The 20,556-nt window shown below is 47.1% G+C and overlaps 1 protein-coding gene across 1 annotated transcript; it reads right to left on the bottom strand.

Moving 5' to 3' along the window:
- Positions 1 to 604: 604 nt before the first annotated feature.
- Positions 605 to 3,561, bottom strand: LOC123446617 (ABC transporter G family member 5-like). Its single transcript, XM_045123192.1, has one exon. The coding sequence runs from the start codon at positions 3,267 to 3,269 to the stop codon at positions 885 to 887; it is 2,385 nt and encodes a 794-aa protein (XP_044979127.1). The 5' UTR covers positions 3,270 to 3,561; the 3' UTR covers positions 605 to 884.
- Positions 3,562 to 20,556: the final 16,995 nt, after the last annotated feature.

The following is a 20,556-nucleotide window of genomic DNA, read 5'->3' as shown; positions in this document are numbered from 1 at the left end:
CGGTATCAGTTGATAACTGGGCTGGACCCGTTTACGGAGGAAAGCATTTACCGTGTGAAGTTATCAAACACAAGTAACATTTTCGCTTTACATCGTAAACAGGTGATGGGCAAAAATCTTTGAAACAAACACCTTTCTAGTGACACCTCTTAAAAGACTTATATTTAAAAACGGAGGGAGTAGTAGTTATGATTAAATTACACTTTCAGGGTGATAATGCCCATGTACGATCCTGGTTATAGCTTCAGATAATCATGATTCAAAAAGTGGACAATAATCGTACATGTTGTATACATTTAAAAAGTGGGAACCCATTTGATCCTACTTAACTCATTTAAATTTTAGTGGATTGTTGGCTATAACCCACCACCTGATGAGCAAGCGAGTAGCTGCAACTACCAAGGTCTGCCAAGCGTGTTTGTTCTTCCATGCATCATGTTGGTAGGATTTGGTCGTCTTGGTTGCTAAGTCCAATTTCTGCTCACCAAACATATCCATACTTATATGCGTCACATCAATACCTTTTTCATTGTTCTTCGTCATGAAGCACACTACGACACATAGGGGGACCTATGCATTTGAAGTTTCAAATGTAGAGGGAAGATGGCGGGAAAACCATATTGTCGGGCTACAGTTTCAACTTTCAACTTGTCATGATATCGTTACAACTTGGAAGCAAATTTACACGCAGCAAACATCTCCCTCCCCGTCTTAATCACATGCAGTCAAGTAAAAAATCGAAAAAAAAAGAATGAACAAGGAAAAAATTACAGAAGACTGAGAGACAGCCCCACAATTGCTCGTGCCAGTAAAGCCGAGGGATCCAAGAAGATGATCCGATGGAAGAATCACGCTCGCCTCGCCTCGACGCTGGATCACGCGCTCTACCTCCTCTTGTTCCTGCTCCCGAGCAGCAGGGAGACGTAGAAGAGGATGCGGAAGAGGAAGCCCCACGCGACGGTGATCCAGAGGCAGTCCCACTTGGTGAGGTCGGTGACGGCCTGCTGCTTCAGGAAGTCCGGCCCCGTGGTGATGCACGTCGCCGTGCCGATGTTGATGCCGAGGGACGAGCTCATGGCCCTCAGCACCCGCACCTTGATCGCCGCCGGCAGGACGGACAGCGGCGTGTTGTCGAACATCTGCACCCCGCGCACGAAGCACCGCCCGGGGTCGCTGAACTCGTTGATCATCACAGCCTCGTACGGGTACTTGACCAGCGACGCGTAGTGGAACCACAGCCAGTACTTGGGGATCCTGTCCCGGTTGATGAAGAAGCCGCTGAAGAGCAGGAAGTAGGCCAGCGTCGACACCACCACGGGGAACCCCAGCTGCACGTTGGTCACCACGCCGGACAGGAATGTCGCGAACCCGCTCCCGGCCCAGAAAGAGGCTAGAACGATGGCCACGAAGAAGAAGAACCCCTGGGCGCCCCCGGCCAGCCCCACGGCGAAGAATGTGGTCACCGCGAAGGCCAGGGACAGGACGATGAGCGAGGGGAAGCCGACGATGGTGTGGGAGAGCACGTACGAGGACCGCCGGTACGCGTTGTAGGCCGTCTCGCGGAGGAAAATGTAGCGCTCGTTGAGGAACACGGGCAGCGCGTCGGAGCAAGTGTAGAACATGGTGGACATGGCGATGGCGAAGAAGCCCAGGCGCTCCTCCACGCCCTTGGGCGAGTCGTCAAGGCGCCAGAAGATGGTCGCCAGGATGAACCCCGTGATGAGCACCGCGCCCAGGCGGATGACGAAGATCTCCGGCGTGCGCTTCGTGTTGAGGAACGCGCGACGGGTCAGCACACCCATCTCGATCCAGAACGGGTTCGCGAACTTGGCCACCGCGGACGCCGGGGCGGACGATGGCGAGGGCACCGTGACATTGCCGTCGGTCGCGCCGGACACGAGCTTCCCGCGAGAGATGCTGGCGCTGATGGCCTCCTGCAGGGAGAGCGATGGCTTCCCGCCATTCCCGTCGTCGGCGTGTTTCATCTTCGGGCCCATGCGCTTCTGCCATGACTTGTTGTGCTCGATGAGGTCGCATGCCCCGTTCGGCATGGCCTCGAGCTCCCTGACGAGGTCGAGCGCGAACTCCGTCGGGTTCTCGTTGTCATGGATGGGCTTGCCGAAGTCCGAGAAGAAGGACGACAGCGCGCCGGGAGGACCGTAGTACACAGTCTGGCCACGGGACAGGAACAGGAGGCGGTCGAGGAGACCGAGGATGCGGTAGCTCGGCTGGTGGATGGACATGACCACGACGCTGCCGCTCTGGGCGATGCGCTGCAGCACCTTCACCACCATGAAGGCACTGGTGGAGTCAAGTCCGGAGGTGGGCTCATCGAGGAACAGCACGATGGGGTCGTGGATGATGTCCACTCCAATGGACACGCGCCGGCGCTCGCCGCCCGACACGCCACGGTGTCCCTCGTCGCCGATGATGGTGTTGGCCGCGTTGCGCAGGCCGAGCTGGTCGATGAGCGCCTGCACCCGCTTCTTCTTCTCTTTGGTGGGGAGGGAGCGCGGCAGGCGGAACTCGGCGGAGAACATGAGCGTCTCCTCCACGGTGAGCATCGGGTACAGGAGGTCGTCCTGCATCACGTACGCCGAGATGACCTTGAGCAGGTTGTTGTCCATGGACTCGCCGTTGAGCGTGACGGAGCCGTGGAGGCTCTCCTTTCTGATGCGGTTGGCGAGCGCGTCGATGAGCGTGCTCTTGCCGGACCCGCTGGCACCGAGCACCGCCATGATCTCGCCCTCCCGGGCCTCCCCGGAGATGTTGTCCAGCAGCGTCTTCATCCGTGGCGCCTCGGGCTCGGCATCCCCGCGACGGAACGGCAGCGCGGGCAGGCAGGGGCCCTTCTTCCTCTGCTTCACGCTGTACGTGAGGTCGGTGAACTTGAGCACGAACGGCAGCAGCGTGCCGTCGCCGACACCGACACCGGTAAGGCTGGCGTGCTCGCTCTCACTGCCGATGGACCCCGGCATGGAGCCTCCAAGCTCGATGGTGTAGTGGGACGGGGACGAGTTGGGCGACGAGGCGTCGCTGCGCGCCTCGTTGACGCGCTTGAGGAGCTGCGCCAGAGTGGAGGAGGACTGCTTGGTGGTGGGCGGGGACGGCTCGGGCGCCATCAATGCGGTCTGCGGCTGATGGTGGTGCTGGTAGTGGTGGTGGCCGCCGTGCAGGTGGAGGAGGCCGCTGCGCGGGATATCGTCGGCTTCCTCCATCGGCGACGCCCTCCGGTCGAAGAACGGCAGCTTGTCGACGAACCGCGACATCTTGCTCGGCTCGGCGCTCCCCGTGCGTATAAATCTAAGAATCCAAGCACACTGGGCCGGGCCACCTCGCTGTGGCTGCCGCGGCAAGAGAGGGAGAGAGGGAGAGAGAGTTCGATGGAACTGGTTGGACTCTAAGCATCCTACCAGTGACCATTCTTATAGCTCCCCAATTGGGGAGTCAACCCGAGGAGGGGAGCATAGCATCTCATCAGATGAGGTTGGCGAGCGAGGTGGAGGTCGAGATTGGCTTCTTCGTGGGGCTTCTTGCTGTTTGTTGGATTCGGTTAAGTTGCCACGGAAGCGAGGCCGGAGGAATCTGAGCGGGAAACCGGCCGCGGTAGCTTGGGTTTAGGAGGGGGTCAAGAAGGTGGTTGCGGTGGGTGGAGGGCTCTTGCGCTGTGCGCGCCCGCGCGCAAGAAATGGCGCCCAGGTGGTTAAGTGTAGCTCAGCCAAAGCTCACCAAATGGGCAGCTAACGCTGACACCGTTCGGGAGGTGTTGGCCAAAATCAGGAAATGCGGACGCGGAATTTAAATCAAATCTCAGTCTTTTTGGAGTGCCTCCTTGGATCTGTTCTCATGGGCAGCTACTCTGTTCTTGCTAAGATGGAAATATCGAATGTGTTTGCGTGGCACATCATGTTGGGTTTATTGTTCTGCATTTGCAGTGCCATAACGATTACCTAATGCGTAATAAGCTGTTGACCACTCTTGCGATTGCAGAACTAGATAAGTTGTGTTACCTGATATCATCATCCATCCATAACACTGAAAGCTTAGGAAGAAAAATCCTGGTGGGTGCAACCAGCAACCACACCGCTGCGCCCACCATGCTATAGTAACCTGTGTTAACGCCACGACTAACGTGACCAGCAATACTGGACCGAATAAGCCCTCGACTCATTGCAGCTGCAGCTCGTATCACTGCCGGTGAAACTACATACGGAATGGAGATGGCTCATCATATGTTGTCCACCATGCGCACGTCCCATCTGGCCACCTCCTATAGTCACCAGTAGAAAACGGGCCTTTGGCCGGGACCCTTTAGTCCCGGCCCAGGCAGGCCGGGACTAAAGGCCCGGCCACGTCGCCCCAATTCCCTATGCCTCCCTCGAGGCTATAGTCCCGGCCCGTAAGGAACCTTTAGTCCCGGTTCGTGTCCCAAACCGGGACTAAAGGGTTACGTGGTGGGCAGCCCGCATGTGCACCACCTTTAGTCTCGGTTTGTGTCTCAAACCGGGACTAAAGTCCTCTGCCTATATATAGCACCCCACTTCGTTGCATTTTTCTTCGATGGAGGATTGTGGGTGGGTGCTTGCTCTCCACTTTTTTTGATGCACTAGAGGTGTTTGTTGAAATGTGTGTTAGAGCGATGCCGCTTCAGTTCACCGAACACAACTACGATATGAGATGCCCGAGCCATGCTTAAACCTCTTCCTCTTTATTTCTACTTATTCTAAAAGGTTAGCAACTATATTTCCTCGTTTAGACCGTGCGGTACTAATTTTTAGGATCGTGATTGTATTTGATATACTGTCGTATAACGCAGAGACGAGCCATCCATGGATGTACGGTGATCGACGCACAGCCGCTTACAGAGAAGGTGTGCATTCTTTTCGAGATGCAGCCGATGCGAACAAGCATGGTGGTGGCTATATGTTTTCTCCATGTGTTGAATGTCGGAATGAGAAGGATTACACTTCCTCAAGAGTCATTCAGAGCCACCTGCTTCGGTCCGGTTTTATGTCGGGCTATAATGTTTGGACCAAGCACGGAGAAAGAGGGGTTATGATGGAAGACGACGATGAAGAAGAAGAGAACGATGGTGACAACTACCGATCTATGTTCCCTGAGTATGCTGATACCGCAATGGAAGACAATGAAGAAGAAGATCAGGATGAAGAACGAGAACCGGATGAGCCCGCTGATGATCTTGGCCGGGTCATTTCTGATGCACGGCGAGGTTGTGACACGGAAAAGGAGAGGTTGCAGTTCGAGCAGATGTTACAGGACCACAACAAATTGTTGTACCCAACTTGTGAAGATGGCCAGAAGAAGCTGGGTAGCACACTGGAATTGCTGAAGTGGAAGGCAGAGACCGGTGTGACTGACTCGCCATTCGAAAAGTTGCTGGTACTGATGAAGAAGATGCTTCCAAGAAAGAACGAATTGCCCGCCAGTACGTACGAAGCAAAGAAGCTTGTCTGTCCTCTAGGATTAGACGTGCAGAAGATACATGCATTCCCTAATGACTGCATCCTCTACCGCGGTGAGAAGTACGAGAATATGGATAAATGCCCGGTATGCACTGCATTGCGGTATAAGATCAGAAAAGATGACCCCGGTGATATTGAGGGCGAGCCACCCAGGAAGAGGGTTCCTGCCAAGGTGATGTGGTATGCTCCTATAATACCACGGTTGAAACGTCTGTTCAGAAATAAAGATCATGCGAAGTTGTTGCGATGGCACATGGAAGATCGTATGAAAGACGATAAGTTGAGGCACACCGCTGATGGTCGGCAGTGGAGAAAAATCGAGAGAGAGTTCCCGAGATTTGCAGCTGATGCAAGGAACTTATGGTTAGGTCTGAGTACAGATGGCATGAATCCTTTTGGGGAGCAGAGTTACAGTCACAGCACCTGGCCCGTTACTCTATGTATCTACAACCTTCCTCCTTGGTTGTGCATGAAGCGGAAGTTCATTATGATGCCAGTGCTTATACAAGGTCCAAAGCAACCCGACAACGATATTGATGTGTACCTAAGGCCATTAGTGGATGAACTTTTACAGCTGTGGGCCGAACCAGGTGTACGTGTGTGGGACGAGCACAAACAAGAGGAATTTGACCTTCGAGCGTTGCTTTTCGTAACCATCAATGATTGGCCTGCTCTTAGTAACATTTCAGGACAGTCAAACAAGGGATACAATGCATGCACGCACTGTTTGGATCAGACAGAAAGTATATATCTCGACAACTGTAGGAAGAATGTGTATCCGTACAATCGTCATTTTCTTCCGCCCAAGCATACCTTAAAGAAAAAAGGCAAGCATTTCAATGGCAAGGCAGAACCCCGGAGGAAGCCTGTCATCCGTACTAGTGCTGAAGTATTTGATATGGTCAAAGATTTAAAAGTAATCTTTGGAAAGGGTCCTGGCAGCCAACCTGTTCCTAACGGCCCTGATAAGCGCGTACCCATGTGGAAGAAGAAATCTATATTTTGGGAGCTACCCTACTGGGAAGTCCATGAGGTCCGCTCGACAATCGACGTGATGCACCTGACGAAGAATCTCTGCGTGAATATTCTAGGCTTCCTGGGCTTGTATGGGAAGTCAAAAGATACACCGGAAGCACGGGAGGACCAGGAACGTCATAAAGGAAGAGATGGCATGCATCCAGGGCAGTTTCAAGGGCGTGCCAGCTACGCTCTTACTAAGGAAGAGAAGGAAATCTTCTTTGAAGTCCTGTTCAGTATCAAGGTCCCGACTGGCTTCTCGTCGAATATAAAGGGAATCGTAAATATGAAAGACAAAAAATTCCAAAACCTAAAGTCTCATGACTGCCACGTGCTTATGACGCAATTGCTTCCGGTTGCATTGAGGGGAATTCTACCGGAAAATGTTCGCCTGGAAATTGTGAAGGTATGTGCATTCCTCAATGCAATTTCTCAGAAGGTAATCGATCGAGAAAGTCTATCAGGGTTACAGATTGATGTGGTCCAATGTCTGGTCAGCTTTGAGTTGTTGTTCCCGCCATCCTTCTTCAATATAATGACACACCTCCTAGTTCACCTAGTCGAAGAGATTAGAATTCTCGGACCTGTGTTTCTACACAATATGTTCCCCTTCGAGAGGTTCATGGGAGTCTTAAAGAAATATGTTCGTAACCATGCTAGGCCAGAAGGAAGCATCTCCAAGGGCTATGGAACAGAGGAGGTCATTGAGTTTTGTGTGGACTTTCTTCCTGACCTTAAGCCGATTGGTGTTTCTGAATCTCGGTATGAGGGTAGGCTGACAGGAAAAGGCACACTAGGAAGGAAAGCAAAAGTATGTATGGACGGGCATTCTTTCTCTCAAGCACACTACACAGTTCTACACAATTCCACCGTGGTGGCTCCGTATATCGTGAGACACAAGAATATTCTACGCTCCGAAAACCCGGGGAAGGCTGACTCTTGGATTAAAGGGGAACACGAGAAGACTTTTGGCAGTTGGTTGCAGACACATCTCATGAATGACGACACCGTTGAAGATGAGCTGTACTGTTTGGCCAGGCCACCATCTTCGACTATATGTACTTTCCAAGGGTATGAGATAAATGGGAATACATTTTACATGGTTGCCCAAGATAAAAAGAAGCACCAACCAAAATAGTGGTGTCCGCTTTGATGCAACAGACGAGAATGGGCACTGTTTGGAAACATATTACGGGTACATAGAGGAGATATGGGAACTTGACTATGGACCTACTTTTAAGATCCCTTTATTTCGGTGCAAATGGGTGAAGCTTACAGGAGGCGGGGTAGTTGTAGACCAGAAGTACGGCATGAAAACAGTGGATCTCAACAATCTTGCGTACATGGACGGACCATTTGTCCTAGCCAATGATGTCGCTCAGGTTTTCTATGTGAAGGACATGTCTACATTAACGAGAAAAAGAAATCAGCAAAAGAAGATATCGTCCGATGAGCCAAAACGCCACATAGTTCTTTCAGGGAAAAGAAACATCGTGGGAGTAGATGACAAGACAGACATGTCAGAAGATTATAATAAGTTTCATGAAATTCCGCCCTTCAAAGTGAAAACTGACCCAAGCATCCTACTGAATGATGAAGATTCTCCATGGCTACGACCCAGAAGAAAACAGAAATAATAGATAGGAATATTGGTGCAATAATGTAATAATGTATTAAATCTTTTATGTAATGCATGTATGGAATGTACTAAATTATGTAATGTAATAATGTAATAATGTAAGAACGCTCCGCCGACGATTCCTAAGCCACAGAGCACCCCAAAGCGCAAACTGTCGCCCCTCCCAAAGGTACGTCATGCTAATCTTCCTATATTAGACCTTATGACTTACACCATAAACCTGATTACTATACACGCACATTGCAGAAGGAAGTGAAAAAGAGCAGATCACGTGCAAGTGCAAGTGAGAGCAAATCAAGTTCAACTACAAGCAAGAAAAAATCAGACGTTCCTCAGCTTGGACAACAGGCCAAACAGTCGATCCCACCCCTCAAGGTGTTAACCGAGAATGTTCCCCCTTCGGTGCAGGGGCTAGCTTTAGAAAGTGCAAAGGAGTTGGCGGCTGCATGTGGTGTCTCGGTTGAAGAATTGCTGTCTTCCCAAGACGACAAGATACCCAAGGTTGTGGTAGCCCCTAAGCCACAGTTTGTCATGGGTGAGCCTTTGGTCAGCAAAGATGATCTCCCAACAAATATGCATTACTTGCATCAATGGTACTTAAGTGAATCAAAGAATGGGAGAACGATGATCGTGCTGAGTGTCCCACAGGAGTACTACGGCCGCCCCGAACAAATCCATATCGACTTTGATGAACTCTTCCAGATGTACAATGGCGACGCCCTCGACAAATCTCTTATGAGTTGCTATTGTCTGTAAGTTTTTCAATTCGTTGTCTACATATAATTTGTTTAGTTATTTCAATTCATTGTCTATATATAACTTGTACTCTATTATGCAGAATGAAGATTCTGGATTGTAAAAGTAAGAGCATCCTAAATATTGGGTTTATTGACCCAAATAAAATACATATAGCGACGCTAACTAATTATCCCAAGGAGACGGAGGAAAACCTTCTAAGGTTTCTAATAGATCAAAATTTCTGTGACCACATACTGTTTCCATACAACTTCAGGTGAGGGTCTTTACTCTGTTGTGTCCATTCACTTATAAGTGTAATTGATAAGTTACTGACACACACACACACACACACACACACATATATATATATATACATGTGCAGCTTCCATTGGATTCTGTTGGACATTCAAATTGATAAGGGAAGAGTTGATGCCTTCGACCCATTATCGAGACCCTTGGAACAGTTCCAAAGCCTGCAGGACATGCTCCAAGGGTAATTTTAATCATTCTTGCGCTCTATCGGTCTCTTTCGATGATTTTCTGATATATCAATTAATGAAAAACTTAGCAAATCATTATCCTTGTCGGGCAGGGTTTGGAAGCGGTTCAAGTGCGTGACTCCCGGTAACTTTCATGAGAAGATGACCTTTAGAGCGGCTCAGGTAAGTAGTAGTATGATATAATTCTATTAATTTTCAATACATTTATGATGCTAGATTATTATTTTGATTATATATATTCTATTCTCGTAAAGTGCGACCAGCAGCCACGGGGAACGCATCTATGTAGATACTATGTTTGCGAGATCATTCACACGTTTACCTCTGAGCACAAGGATCACAGATGCGACGTAAGCAATGAACATTCACACCTCTATTTTTACCCGTCATTCCTTGTTATCATGATTGATATTCATATTCATCTCCTCTTCTTATATAGCACACGGCCATGACGACGAAGGTCCTACCAGAGCAACGCGCGATTGCTGTTGCAGAGGAGCTTGCGACCTTTCTAAGGACGGAAGCTATAGATGACAAATGACGATTTAGTGTAGCTAGGGGCCATTACTGATGTTCGTCCATGTAATCGAATAGACGGGCTCTAGTCTCGATAATTCAGATCTCCATGTAATTGTATATATATGCTCGCTTGTAAGATAAGTTAATCTTATATATATATATGCATAATTATTTCTATTTAAATTATATGAAAACTAATTCCCGAACACCAAACGAGGCATCACGTTAATCTCCCGAACACCTAAACCCTAAAACCCTAAAACCCAAAAATAATTTCATTCAAAAAAAAACCCAAAAAATAAGCAAAATCTGAAAATCTTTAGTCCCGGTCCATGTTACGAACCGGGACTAAAGGGCCTGCCCCTGGGGCGCTACGAGGCGCCCACGTGGAGCACCTTTAGTCCCGGCGTGTAACAGGGCCGGGACGAAAAGGTCAGGCCTTTAGTCCCGCCCCTTTAGCCCCGGTTGGTGAACCGGGACTAAAGCCCCTTACGGGCCGGGGCTAAAGGCCCCGTCCCCACTAGTGAGTCAGCCACCATCCCGGCAATGGACGCGATTTTTTTTAAGAAACAACCTTATATTTCATTACAAAGTTAGATTGGTTAAATCACGAGCTACGGAGTTTACAACAAACTCAGGGAAATAGACTAACCAAGTTTCGTATTGGCCATTACCTAGTCTTACACCATATGTTGCTAGGCTATGAGCTCCTACATTACAGGATCTTGAACAAACACTAATATTTACATCATCAAAAGTCACATTCAAATGAAATTTTATTTTCTGAAACACAACATCTAAAGTCCACATGTTATACTCCTCGCTTGAGATCGCCTGCTTCAATACCATGGAGTCTGTTTCAAATATCACATGATTACATCCCATTTACGTAATTGTGCTAATTGCATATAACATGGCCACGACTTCGGCAAGGAGTGCATTGGATACATGTTTCAGATTTCCTGCTCCCGCAGCCATAAGCACACCGCTATCATTTCTGACGGTAAAACCTCATCCATCTGACAAAGTCGATTCATGATAAGCACCATCTATATTTATTTTAAGAATCCCACTCGGGGGAGGAGACCAACATATGGTTGAAGCTTGTTTCTGGGTGCTCCTCTGCTTCTTAAGGTTCCTACATTCAAGGACATGATAGTTAATAGAAGCAACCATATCATCTGGAGATTTCATCTGGTTTTCGGCATTGGCCTTGTTTCTCTCATGCCACCACACCCAAAACAGAATACACACCTTCATACGATCTGCCTCGGCCAGGTCCAATATCTCATCAAACATACTTAGTGGGTCACTGCATTTTAAAAGTTTTCCTCTAACTTCTTACATTTGGGATAGCAAGCAAAGCCCCCTCACCTTCTTGCATTTCAGAAAGCACTGGGCCCCATCCTCATCGTTTCTGTTACAAACTGGACATCTAGTGTCCACCATCATACCTCTATTCTTGAATTTCATTCTTAAAGGTAAGTTGTATGTCGCCATACGCCATAGGAAGTGTAGAATTTTATTCACGAGAGGTAAGGCCCATATTTTCTTCCATACGAAATCGGTTGTTTCTCCACTGCTTGCAGAGCTAGATGGCTGGCCATATCTTGATTCCCTTTATGCACAGTCTACTGCTACCTTGTATGCCGACTTCACGAAAAAAATCCCTTTATTGTCAAAGTGCCATGGCACACAGTCCTTCATATTCTCGTAAATGGGGATATGTAGGATTATCTTAGCATCTTCTACATTGGATGTTTGGCACACTAGGTCATTATCCCAACCATTAGTTACTCGATCAATGAGTTCTGCCACCCTTGAGACTAGATTTCATCCTTTCAGTGTGGTAACTCTTCTGGTGATGCCTCTTGGAAGCCACGGGTCTTTCCAAATATTAATATTTCTTCCATCTCCCACCCGGCAAATTATGCCTTTCTTCACGAGTTGTACACCTTTCAAAATACTTCGCCATGCATAAGACATTCCCTTCTTTGGCGTGTCTTCAATTATGTTGTGGCCTGGATGATATTTCGCTTCAAGTGCTTGTCCACAAAGAGAAGAAGGGTTTTGGAGTAGCCGCTATCCTTGTCTAGCTAGCATGGACATATTAAAAGAGTGCAGGTCTCTGAATCCCAAACGTCCCACTCTCTTCGGTTTAGACAGTTTCTCCCAACTCGTCCACTGGATTTCATTGGCCTTATCCATATGGCTCCACCAAAATCTGCATATCATGGAACTAAGGTCATCACATAAGGACTTGGTTAGGTCAAAACAAGCCATAGCATACACTCGGATTGCCTCTGCTACTGCCTTGATTAAGATCTATTTTCCTTCTTTCGATAATAACTTCTCTTTCCAACCTTGAATTCTCTTCCACACACATTCCTTTATATACTCGAAGGCCCTTGGCTTTGATTTTCCTATGTAAGGTGGCAGTCCGAGGTATCTCCCTTTTATCCCTTCTATTGGTATGTTCATGATTTCCATTATTTCCATTTTCTCCTCTCTACTTGTATTCTTACTAAATTGGATGACTAATTTATCTTTGTCTACCAGCTGTCCTAAGGAAACTTCATATTTGTGCAATATGTCGTTGACAACCATAGCATTCTCTGCATTTGCTTTAATGAGCAGCAACGAATCATGTACTAAGAGTAGATGACTAACACTTGGTGCCTCCCTACATAATTTAATCCCTCTCAAACTCTCATTTCTTTCAGCTTCCTTTAGCATTGCTCAGAAACCCTCCTCCCACAACAAAAATAAGTAAGGTGATAAGGGGTCTCCCTGGCATAGTCCTCTCCGGGGAATAATAACATTTGTTGTATTTCTATTGACCTTGAACTCGTACCTCACGGTTGCAACACACTTCATCACCACATTTACCCATTCAGTATCAAACCCCAACTTTAGCATCATTTCTTCAAGAATTTCCATTCTACTCGGTCGTAAGCCTTACTCATGTCGAGCTTTACAATAGCATATCCTAGTTAGCCCCTTCTCACTCTCTATAGAAAATGGGTAAGTTCGCACGCAATAAGATATTATCTGAAATTATTCTACCTAGAACAAAAGCACTTTGGTTCGGAGATATAATATAAGGTATAATAGTTTTCAATCTATTAGCAATTACTTTAGAGATCACCTTGTATATGACATTGCACAAGCTAATTGGTCTTAGGTCCTTCAAGGTCTCCGGGTTTGAAATTTTTGGAATTAACACCACTATGGTATCGTTCCATCCAATTTGTTGCCAACCAATTGCGAGGACCGCGTATGGAATACTGCACGCATTCCATCTGGTCATGGTGCCTTCAAGTCACCAATATTGAACAAAGCTTCTTTCACTTTCTCCTTTGTATATTCGGCACATAGACTATGATTCAATTAAGTAGACACTTTTGGAGAGACCGCATACAGGGTTTCTTCCCTATTTGGTCATGTTGTTGAAGAAAACAGATTAAAAAAATAGCTAGCAACATGAATCTTCAATCGTTCTTCACCCTCCACCCATGTGTCGTCCTCTCTCTTTAGTCTTTTGATAGTATTCTTCTTTTTTCCTTTGTGACGCATAGTCATGGAAAATTTTTGTGTTTTTATCCCCATCCTGCAACCACTTAACATGAGCTCTTTGTCTCCAGAAAATGTCATGTTGGTGTTTCAGCCTGTCCAACTTTTCCAGCAAGAGATGCTCACGAGACACCATGTTGTGGCCAATCGATGCTCTCCTCACATGTTCTAGCTCAGTTTTTATTGTTTTATTAGTTTCTCTAAATCCACTAACATACTAATGTCCCAATTTTTTAGGTCTCCCGCGATTCTTCTTAATTTTTGAGATAACTCATGTTCGCCTCGAATAGACGCCTCCGATGATGCATTCCTGACTATTTCTTCACATTCCTCCTCCTACAACCACTTTGCTTCAAATCTGAAGCCATCATTCCCCCTTTGAGGTCTCATTCTTCTATCAGCGCCTTCCATATATAAAGTCACAGGTCGATGTTGTGAGTGTCTAGGGTCTCTTGTTATCACTTTGTATGATGGAAATCTTGTGCACAAACTCCGAGACCGGACAGCTCTATCAAGTCTTTCCTTGACATATCTGCTCACCTCATGACTGTGGTTTCTCTAGGCATACTTGTCTCCCACATAACCCAGATCTCGCAAACCACAATCTGAGAGTGCCACTCTAAAATTCTCCATCTGTCGAGGGGCCCGAGTTGGCCCACCCATCTTTTCATGACTATAGAGGACATCATGGAAATCACCAGCACAAAGCCATGGGAGCATGAGTTGCTGCTCAACTATTCTCAAGAGCTCCCATGTGTTTCCTTTTTATTTGTCGTTGGCTCTCCATATATGCCCGTAAATCTCCATTTAAAATCATCCCGCTCCACTGTGACCACATCAATGTGATATCTTGAGTAGTTGTGCAGCTCAACTTTTACATGAATCTTCCATAGGAGAGCAAGCTCCCAACTTTTTCCTTCATAACCCCTCACCACCATGCTTGTCATCCCTAGTAAGTAGTTAAATCAGTTCATCCTTTTCTCATCCATCTTTGTTTCAAATAAGAAGAGGATGTCGTGATCCTCATGCTTCTGGAGCTCCAGAAGCCCCCCGAACTGTCGGGCCATTCACCAAACCCCGACAGTTCCAAACCATAATTTTCATTTTGATTCGCCGGGCTATCCTTGCATCCCAACGTTCACAATATCAAAATTATTGTTTTCTATCTTTTGACCTTCTACGTTGACATCACCATCAATCTCCATTCTGGCCCTCTTTAGAGGCTCGCCTTCTGTGTCTACCTCCATCCACAAAGCATTCCTTTTCTTCGGTTCAGATTCAAATATTTGTTCATTCCCACAACCCAAATTCAATTGGGTGGTGTAAGAGGAATGAAGAAGGATTGATGGAATTGTTGATTATATGATTACATGACATTTTAAAGTACAAGAAAATCTAGAATAAATCATAGTCTATCATATATTTCATAAATAGTCATGATACTCAACATCCCAACATAGTCACAAAGGTAGGAAGGCAGACAGTGAGACCGGAGAAGAATCCAATGGTTGTAAGCCAACGGACATCACCCCCCCTCACGGTTGTAACGGCCGAGGCATCATGGAAGTTGTGTCTGGAGTGGAAACCGATGAGTTTGCCCAAGCAAGGCGGTACCCCTTTGTGCCGATGTTGATGGAACAGAGAGTGTACGATGGTATAGTCGTGCCAGGGATGTCGTGGTCGATGTTTAATCACAGGTGGCCAGTGTCGAGGCAGTCATTGTGGACCCGCGGGCTCAAGGAAGGGTCATGTTAGTTAGGGGTGTAGTGGTGCGCTAGTAAGAAGACGGGGTGGATGAGGTGTCATGCGGGTTGGCCAAGCCCAGAGACACGTCGAGGACGAATGCATGCATCGGTGTTGCCAGGATCGGGTATGCATAGACATGAAGAAGTCGGTGTTGACGAGGTGCCACACAAGGTTTGTCAAGCCCACCACACTAGGTTTTCCAAGCCCGGGGACATGTCATGGATGAAGGCACGCGTTGGTGTTGACATTACTAGGCATGCGTAGATGGGGTGTAAGGGCATATTTATACCCTAGTGGTTTTGGTGATTGATGACAATGCATTTGCGGACGAATAATGTGCACTAAGCCTTTCAGGTATTTCATCATATGGCACAAGACGATTCATACCCCTTGGTGGATTAAAGTGAAGACAATTTTCTTTCTTACGTTTCATCCTCGGTGGACTTGAGTCATAGGAAAACCATACTATTAATAGGGGGTCCCCATCAGAAAGGTTTGGGTGGAATCAACACATACACATTCTTTCGCACCCATGTGTCATTCCCGCTTCTCTCGAGCTACAACCTTGCTTCCATTCTGGTCCAGAAAGATCCCAATGGTAGTACCTCTCCCAGCAGCGGTACTACCTCTTATCTATGGTAGTACCACCCTGGTCAGCGGTAGTACCTCTCTCGGGAAGTAGTGCCCCTGTCCAGTCCACTTGGCTGTGTGGCTGCCTTGAGGCCTCGACAATTTTTGTGTTAGACTCGGAGGTTTCTGGCCAGTAGTTCAGCACGGCATTACCGCTCGCGAGCGGTAGTACCGCTTGTTGCTAACGCGCCACTTGCGCCCATGTTTTCTCACGCTGGAATTCTCAGCGGATACTGAACGGTAGTAGGAGGCGGTACTACATCTTATATGCGGTAGTAGTGCTCTTGGCAGCGGTAGTACCGCTCTGACGGAACTACCTCTCGCTGCCTCCCCTATGGATGTGTGGCTTTGCCGCCCCAACGGTAGTACCGCTCCGAGCAGCAGTACTACCTCTTATATAAAGGAGGCCCTCTTCCCAAAGAAGACCACCTTTGCCAACCCTAAGCTCCATTGTTGCTCCAAGCTCCATTTTCACCCGATCTCTCTCCCTAGCCAACAAAACTAGTTTATCTTCTAGGATTTTCTTGAGAGGGCCTTGATCTATAGTTCCACCAAGAGAATTTGATTCATCCCACTAATACCTTGCGGATCTTGTTACTCTTGGGTGTTTGAGCACCCTAGACGGTTGAGGTCGCCTTGAAGCCATATTCCAATGTGGTGAAGTTTTGTGGTCTTGTTGGGAGCCTCCAATTAAGTTGTGGAGATTGCCCCAACCTTGTTTGTAAAGCTTCGGTCGCCGCCTTGAAGTGTACCACTAGTGGAATCATGGCATATCACATTGTGTGAGAGCGTGAGGAGAATAGGGTGGCCTTAGTGGTATCTTGGGGAGCACTGTGCCTCCACACGCTCCAACGAAGACGTATTTCCCCTCAAAGGGAAGGAACTTCGGTAACACATCCTCGTCTTCATCAGTTCCACTCATGGTTACTTCTTACTTTCACTTTGTATATATTACTTTCTTGTTGTTGTTAGCATCATATAGGTGTTGGAAATATTCCCTAGAGGCCATAATAAAGTGGTTATTATCATATTTCCTTGTTCATGATAATCGTTTATTATCCATGATATAATTGTATTGATTGGAAACTCAAATATGTGTGTGGATACATAGACAACAGAGTGTCCATAGTAAGCCTCTACTAGACTAGCTCGTTGATCAAAGATGGTTAAGGTTTCCTAGCCATAGACATGAGTTGTCATTTGATAACAGGATCACATCATAAGGAGAATGATTTGATGGACAAGACCCAAAGCATAATCATAGCATTTGATCATATGACTAAGGTTTATTGTTATTGCTTTGTGCATGTCAAAATATTTGTTCCTAAGACCATGAGATCATGCAATTCACTGACACCAGAAGAGTACCTTGTGTGTATCAAACATCACAACATAACTAGGTGATTATAAAGATACTGTCCAGGTATCTTCGAGGGTGTCCATTGAGTTGGCATGGATCGAGACTCGGATGTGTCACTCTGTATGACGGAGAGGTATCTCTGGGCCCACTCGGTAATACAACATCACAAGAATCTTGCAAGCAATGTGACTAAGGAGTTAGACACGGAACCTTGTATTAAATAATGAGTAAAGAGACTTGCCAGTAACGAGATTGAAGTAGGTATGAAGATACCGACTATCGAATCTCGGGCAAGTAACATACTGATGGACAAAGGGGACAACATAGGGATTAACTAAATCCTTGACATCGTTGGTTCAACCGATATAGATCTTCATAGAATATGTAGGAACCAATATGGACATCCATGTCCCACTATTGGTTATTGACTATAGAGGTGTCTCGGTCATGTCTGCATAGTTCTTGAACCCGTAGGGTCTGACACTTAATGTTCGGTGACGATATAGATATAGTTTAGTTATTATGTTGGTGATCGAAGGTTGTTCGGAGTCCCAGATGAGATCCCGTACATGACGAGGAGATTCAGAATGGTCCGAAGATGAAGATTGATATATAGGAAGTTGTTATTTGTGTTCCGAAAGAATTTCGGAAAGTTACCGGTTTTGAGAGGGAGGTTTCAGAAGAGTTCCGGGGGTCCACCGGGAGGTTCCATGTGCTCGGAGGGCCCTATGGGCTGTGAGAGGTGGCGCACCAGCCCCTGGTGGGCTGGCCACCCCTCCCACCTGAGGCACATGCGTCCAAGGAGGTGGTCTGGCCCACAAGTGGCCGCCGCCCCACCTTCCATGAGGACCAAGGCAGCCTTTGGTGGACGCCGCTCCACCCTAGGGGAAAACCTAGGGCGTCGGCCTCCTCCTCCATTCCCCTATATATACTTGAAGAGAAGGAGGGCAGCCGCACCTGAAAAGCCATGGCGCAACCCTCCTCTCTCTCTCTTATAGTTCTTCTCCACTATCGTCATCGCGACAGTGCTTGGTGAAGCCCTGCCGAGATCGCACCACCACCACCGCCACCACACCGTCGTGCTGCCGAAGAACTCAGCAACTACTTCACCTACACTCGCTGGATCGAGGTAGTGAACGTGTCATTGAGTTGTACGTGTGCTGAGAGCGGAGGTGCCATTCGTTGGGCACTTGATCGGGACGTTCGTGATTGGATCATGAAGATGTTCGACTACATCAACCGCGTTTGTTAACGCTTCTGCTTAGTGATCTACGAGGGTATGTAGATGCACTCTCCTCTCATAGCAGTTGATCTCCATGGATAGATATTGGGTGTTCGTAAGAAAATGTTTGTTTCCCATGCAATGTTCCCCAACAATATGTTGCTCGCCTAGATTCACATCTAGTTAATCTATTGGTTGCTAAACCTAATTTGTTAAAGAATAGCTAAATTTGGTACTTTCCTATTAATCCCCCTTCTAGTGAACCATATCGATCCTTTCAATTGGTACCAGAGCTACGTCTCTTTATTAAGGGTTTCACCACCCAAAGAGTTTGGTTGAAGACGGGAATCAGGTTGTGGAGTTACCCGAGGCCAAGGGTGTGAATACGGTCACGCAGGAGGATTTAAATGAGGCAATTGCCTCACTTAATATTCAATGTTGACCGAGGTCAAATCCTTGATTAAATATTTCCTTGATGGTCTCAAACTCTCTACCGATCCGTTGCGAGTGGTTAATCCCACTGCTACGGAATCAGATGCCAACTCCGCTAAGGAGAGGGATAGTAGTGATAAGAATAAGTTTCCTACAGGAAAGAGTGGGACGGATACCTTTGCCTCGGTTCCTCCTCACATGGTCTATGGAGGACCGGTCCACCCACCGCATATTATCAACCTTGGTCCTCCTCCTAAACTTGTAAAGAATGATTTTGTTAATTGGGTTTTTTGTATCAAGTCTCATTTGAATCACAACTCAATACATATTTGGAGAATCACTGAGCAAGGGTACTGCCCACATGATCGAAGCAACCTCACCCCAAGATAAGAGGCCGACAATCAACTCAATCACTCCGCCTTGTTCATTCTCGAGTCCGATGTTCCCATTGAAGATCTTGCTCACTTGTGTCCCTTCACTCGTGCAAAGGATTGTTGGGAACACATTATCTCCATGTATAAGGGAAGATCGATTATTCAACTATCCATCTTGAGGTAGTTCTTGATGAGGCCGATGAATTTGTGATGCTTCATGATGAGGACATTCGTGAGCTTTACTGGAGAGTGACAACTCTTGCTGTCGCTCTTCAAGATCATGGAAGTAAGGATACGGATGACAATTGGATCAAGCGTAAGTGGGTCAAAGGGAAAGAAACTTATGGGGACTTGCTATAATTGTGGTAATCTGGGTCACTTTATGGTGGATTGTCCGTATGAGAAGAGGGAAGATAATGGTGGCAAGCTCATTCGCAAAGACAAAGCCAAGTCCTTCCCCAACAAGAATAACTTCCCCAAGAAGATGCCTCAAAAGGTTTTGATGGCTTAAGGAGAGTACTTCACCGATGATGGTGATGATGAAGATGCAAGTGGTGAGATAATGGCAATGTCAATGGTGGCTATTGCAACCTCCTCTCCAACCAAGGTGTCTCTTTTTGACTCCCCTAATGAGAACTGCATTGCCAAGTGCCTTATGGACAAGGCATCCAACAAGGTAGGGACGTTGCTCTATGATGATGTTGAAGTCTCGAATGCCGGTCACGGGGTGGTGGGGGAGTTCGAGCAGAACAAGGCGACGAAGGCCGGTATGGAATGACATGCGGATGAGTGCATTCAGCATCGACGCCCAAGCAGCCAATGTAGTGTCAGCACCCGAATGACCGGCACAGCGTTAACGCCCTAGCGGTCAGGCCTGGGCGGCCAACGCAACGTCTTGTGTGACGCATCCATACGTTCACGGCAGACGCGGGATGTGATGGAGGAGTTCATATAGGAGCGAGCCGGCGATGGCCTGCACTGATTGATGGGCGGACATACGTACAAACGACAATTGTTATCGACCATTGTGTCACGCCAGGCCATTGTATTGGAGAATCGGCTGGTGGATTCGATGTCACAGTCGGAATAGAGGCACGTGAGGGTCCATGGGAGGCGGCGGGTGATTTAAATATATATAGGACTAGGATTTTCTATCATAGCTTGCCACAGAACTAGTTAAGGTTTTCGACGGTGTAGAAGTTTCCAAAAAAATTGAAAAAAATACTGAAACACCAACCTATAATATAACATGATTCAACGGAGCGATTAAAAAAATACAACTTTGTGTGTCCTGGACAAAAAAACAAGTAGGTGAGTATATAT

Source organism: Hordeum vulgare, chromosome 4H, assembly GCF_904849725.1.
Source record: "Hordeum vulgare subsp. vulgare chromosome 4H, MorexV3_pseudomolecules_assembly, whole genome shotgun sequence".
NCBI classification, from domain to species: Eukaryota; Viridiplantae; Streptophyta; class Magnoliopsida; order Poales; family Poaceae; genus Hordeum; species Hordeum vulgare.
Note: the sequence above shows the minus strand (reverse complement) of the source record. Positions and strands in the feature narration are given on the sequence as shown.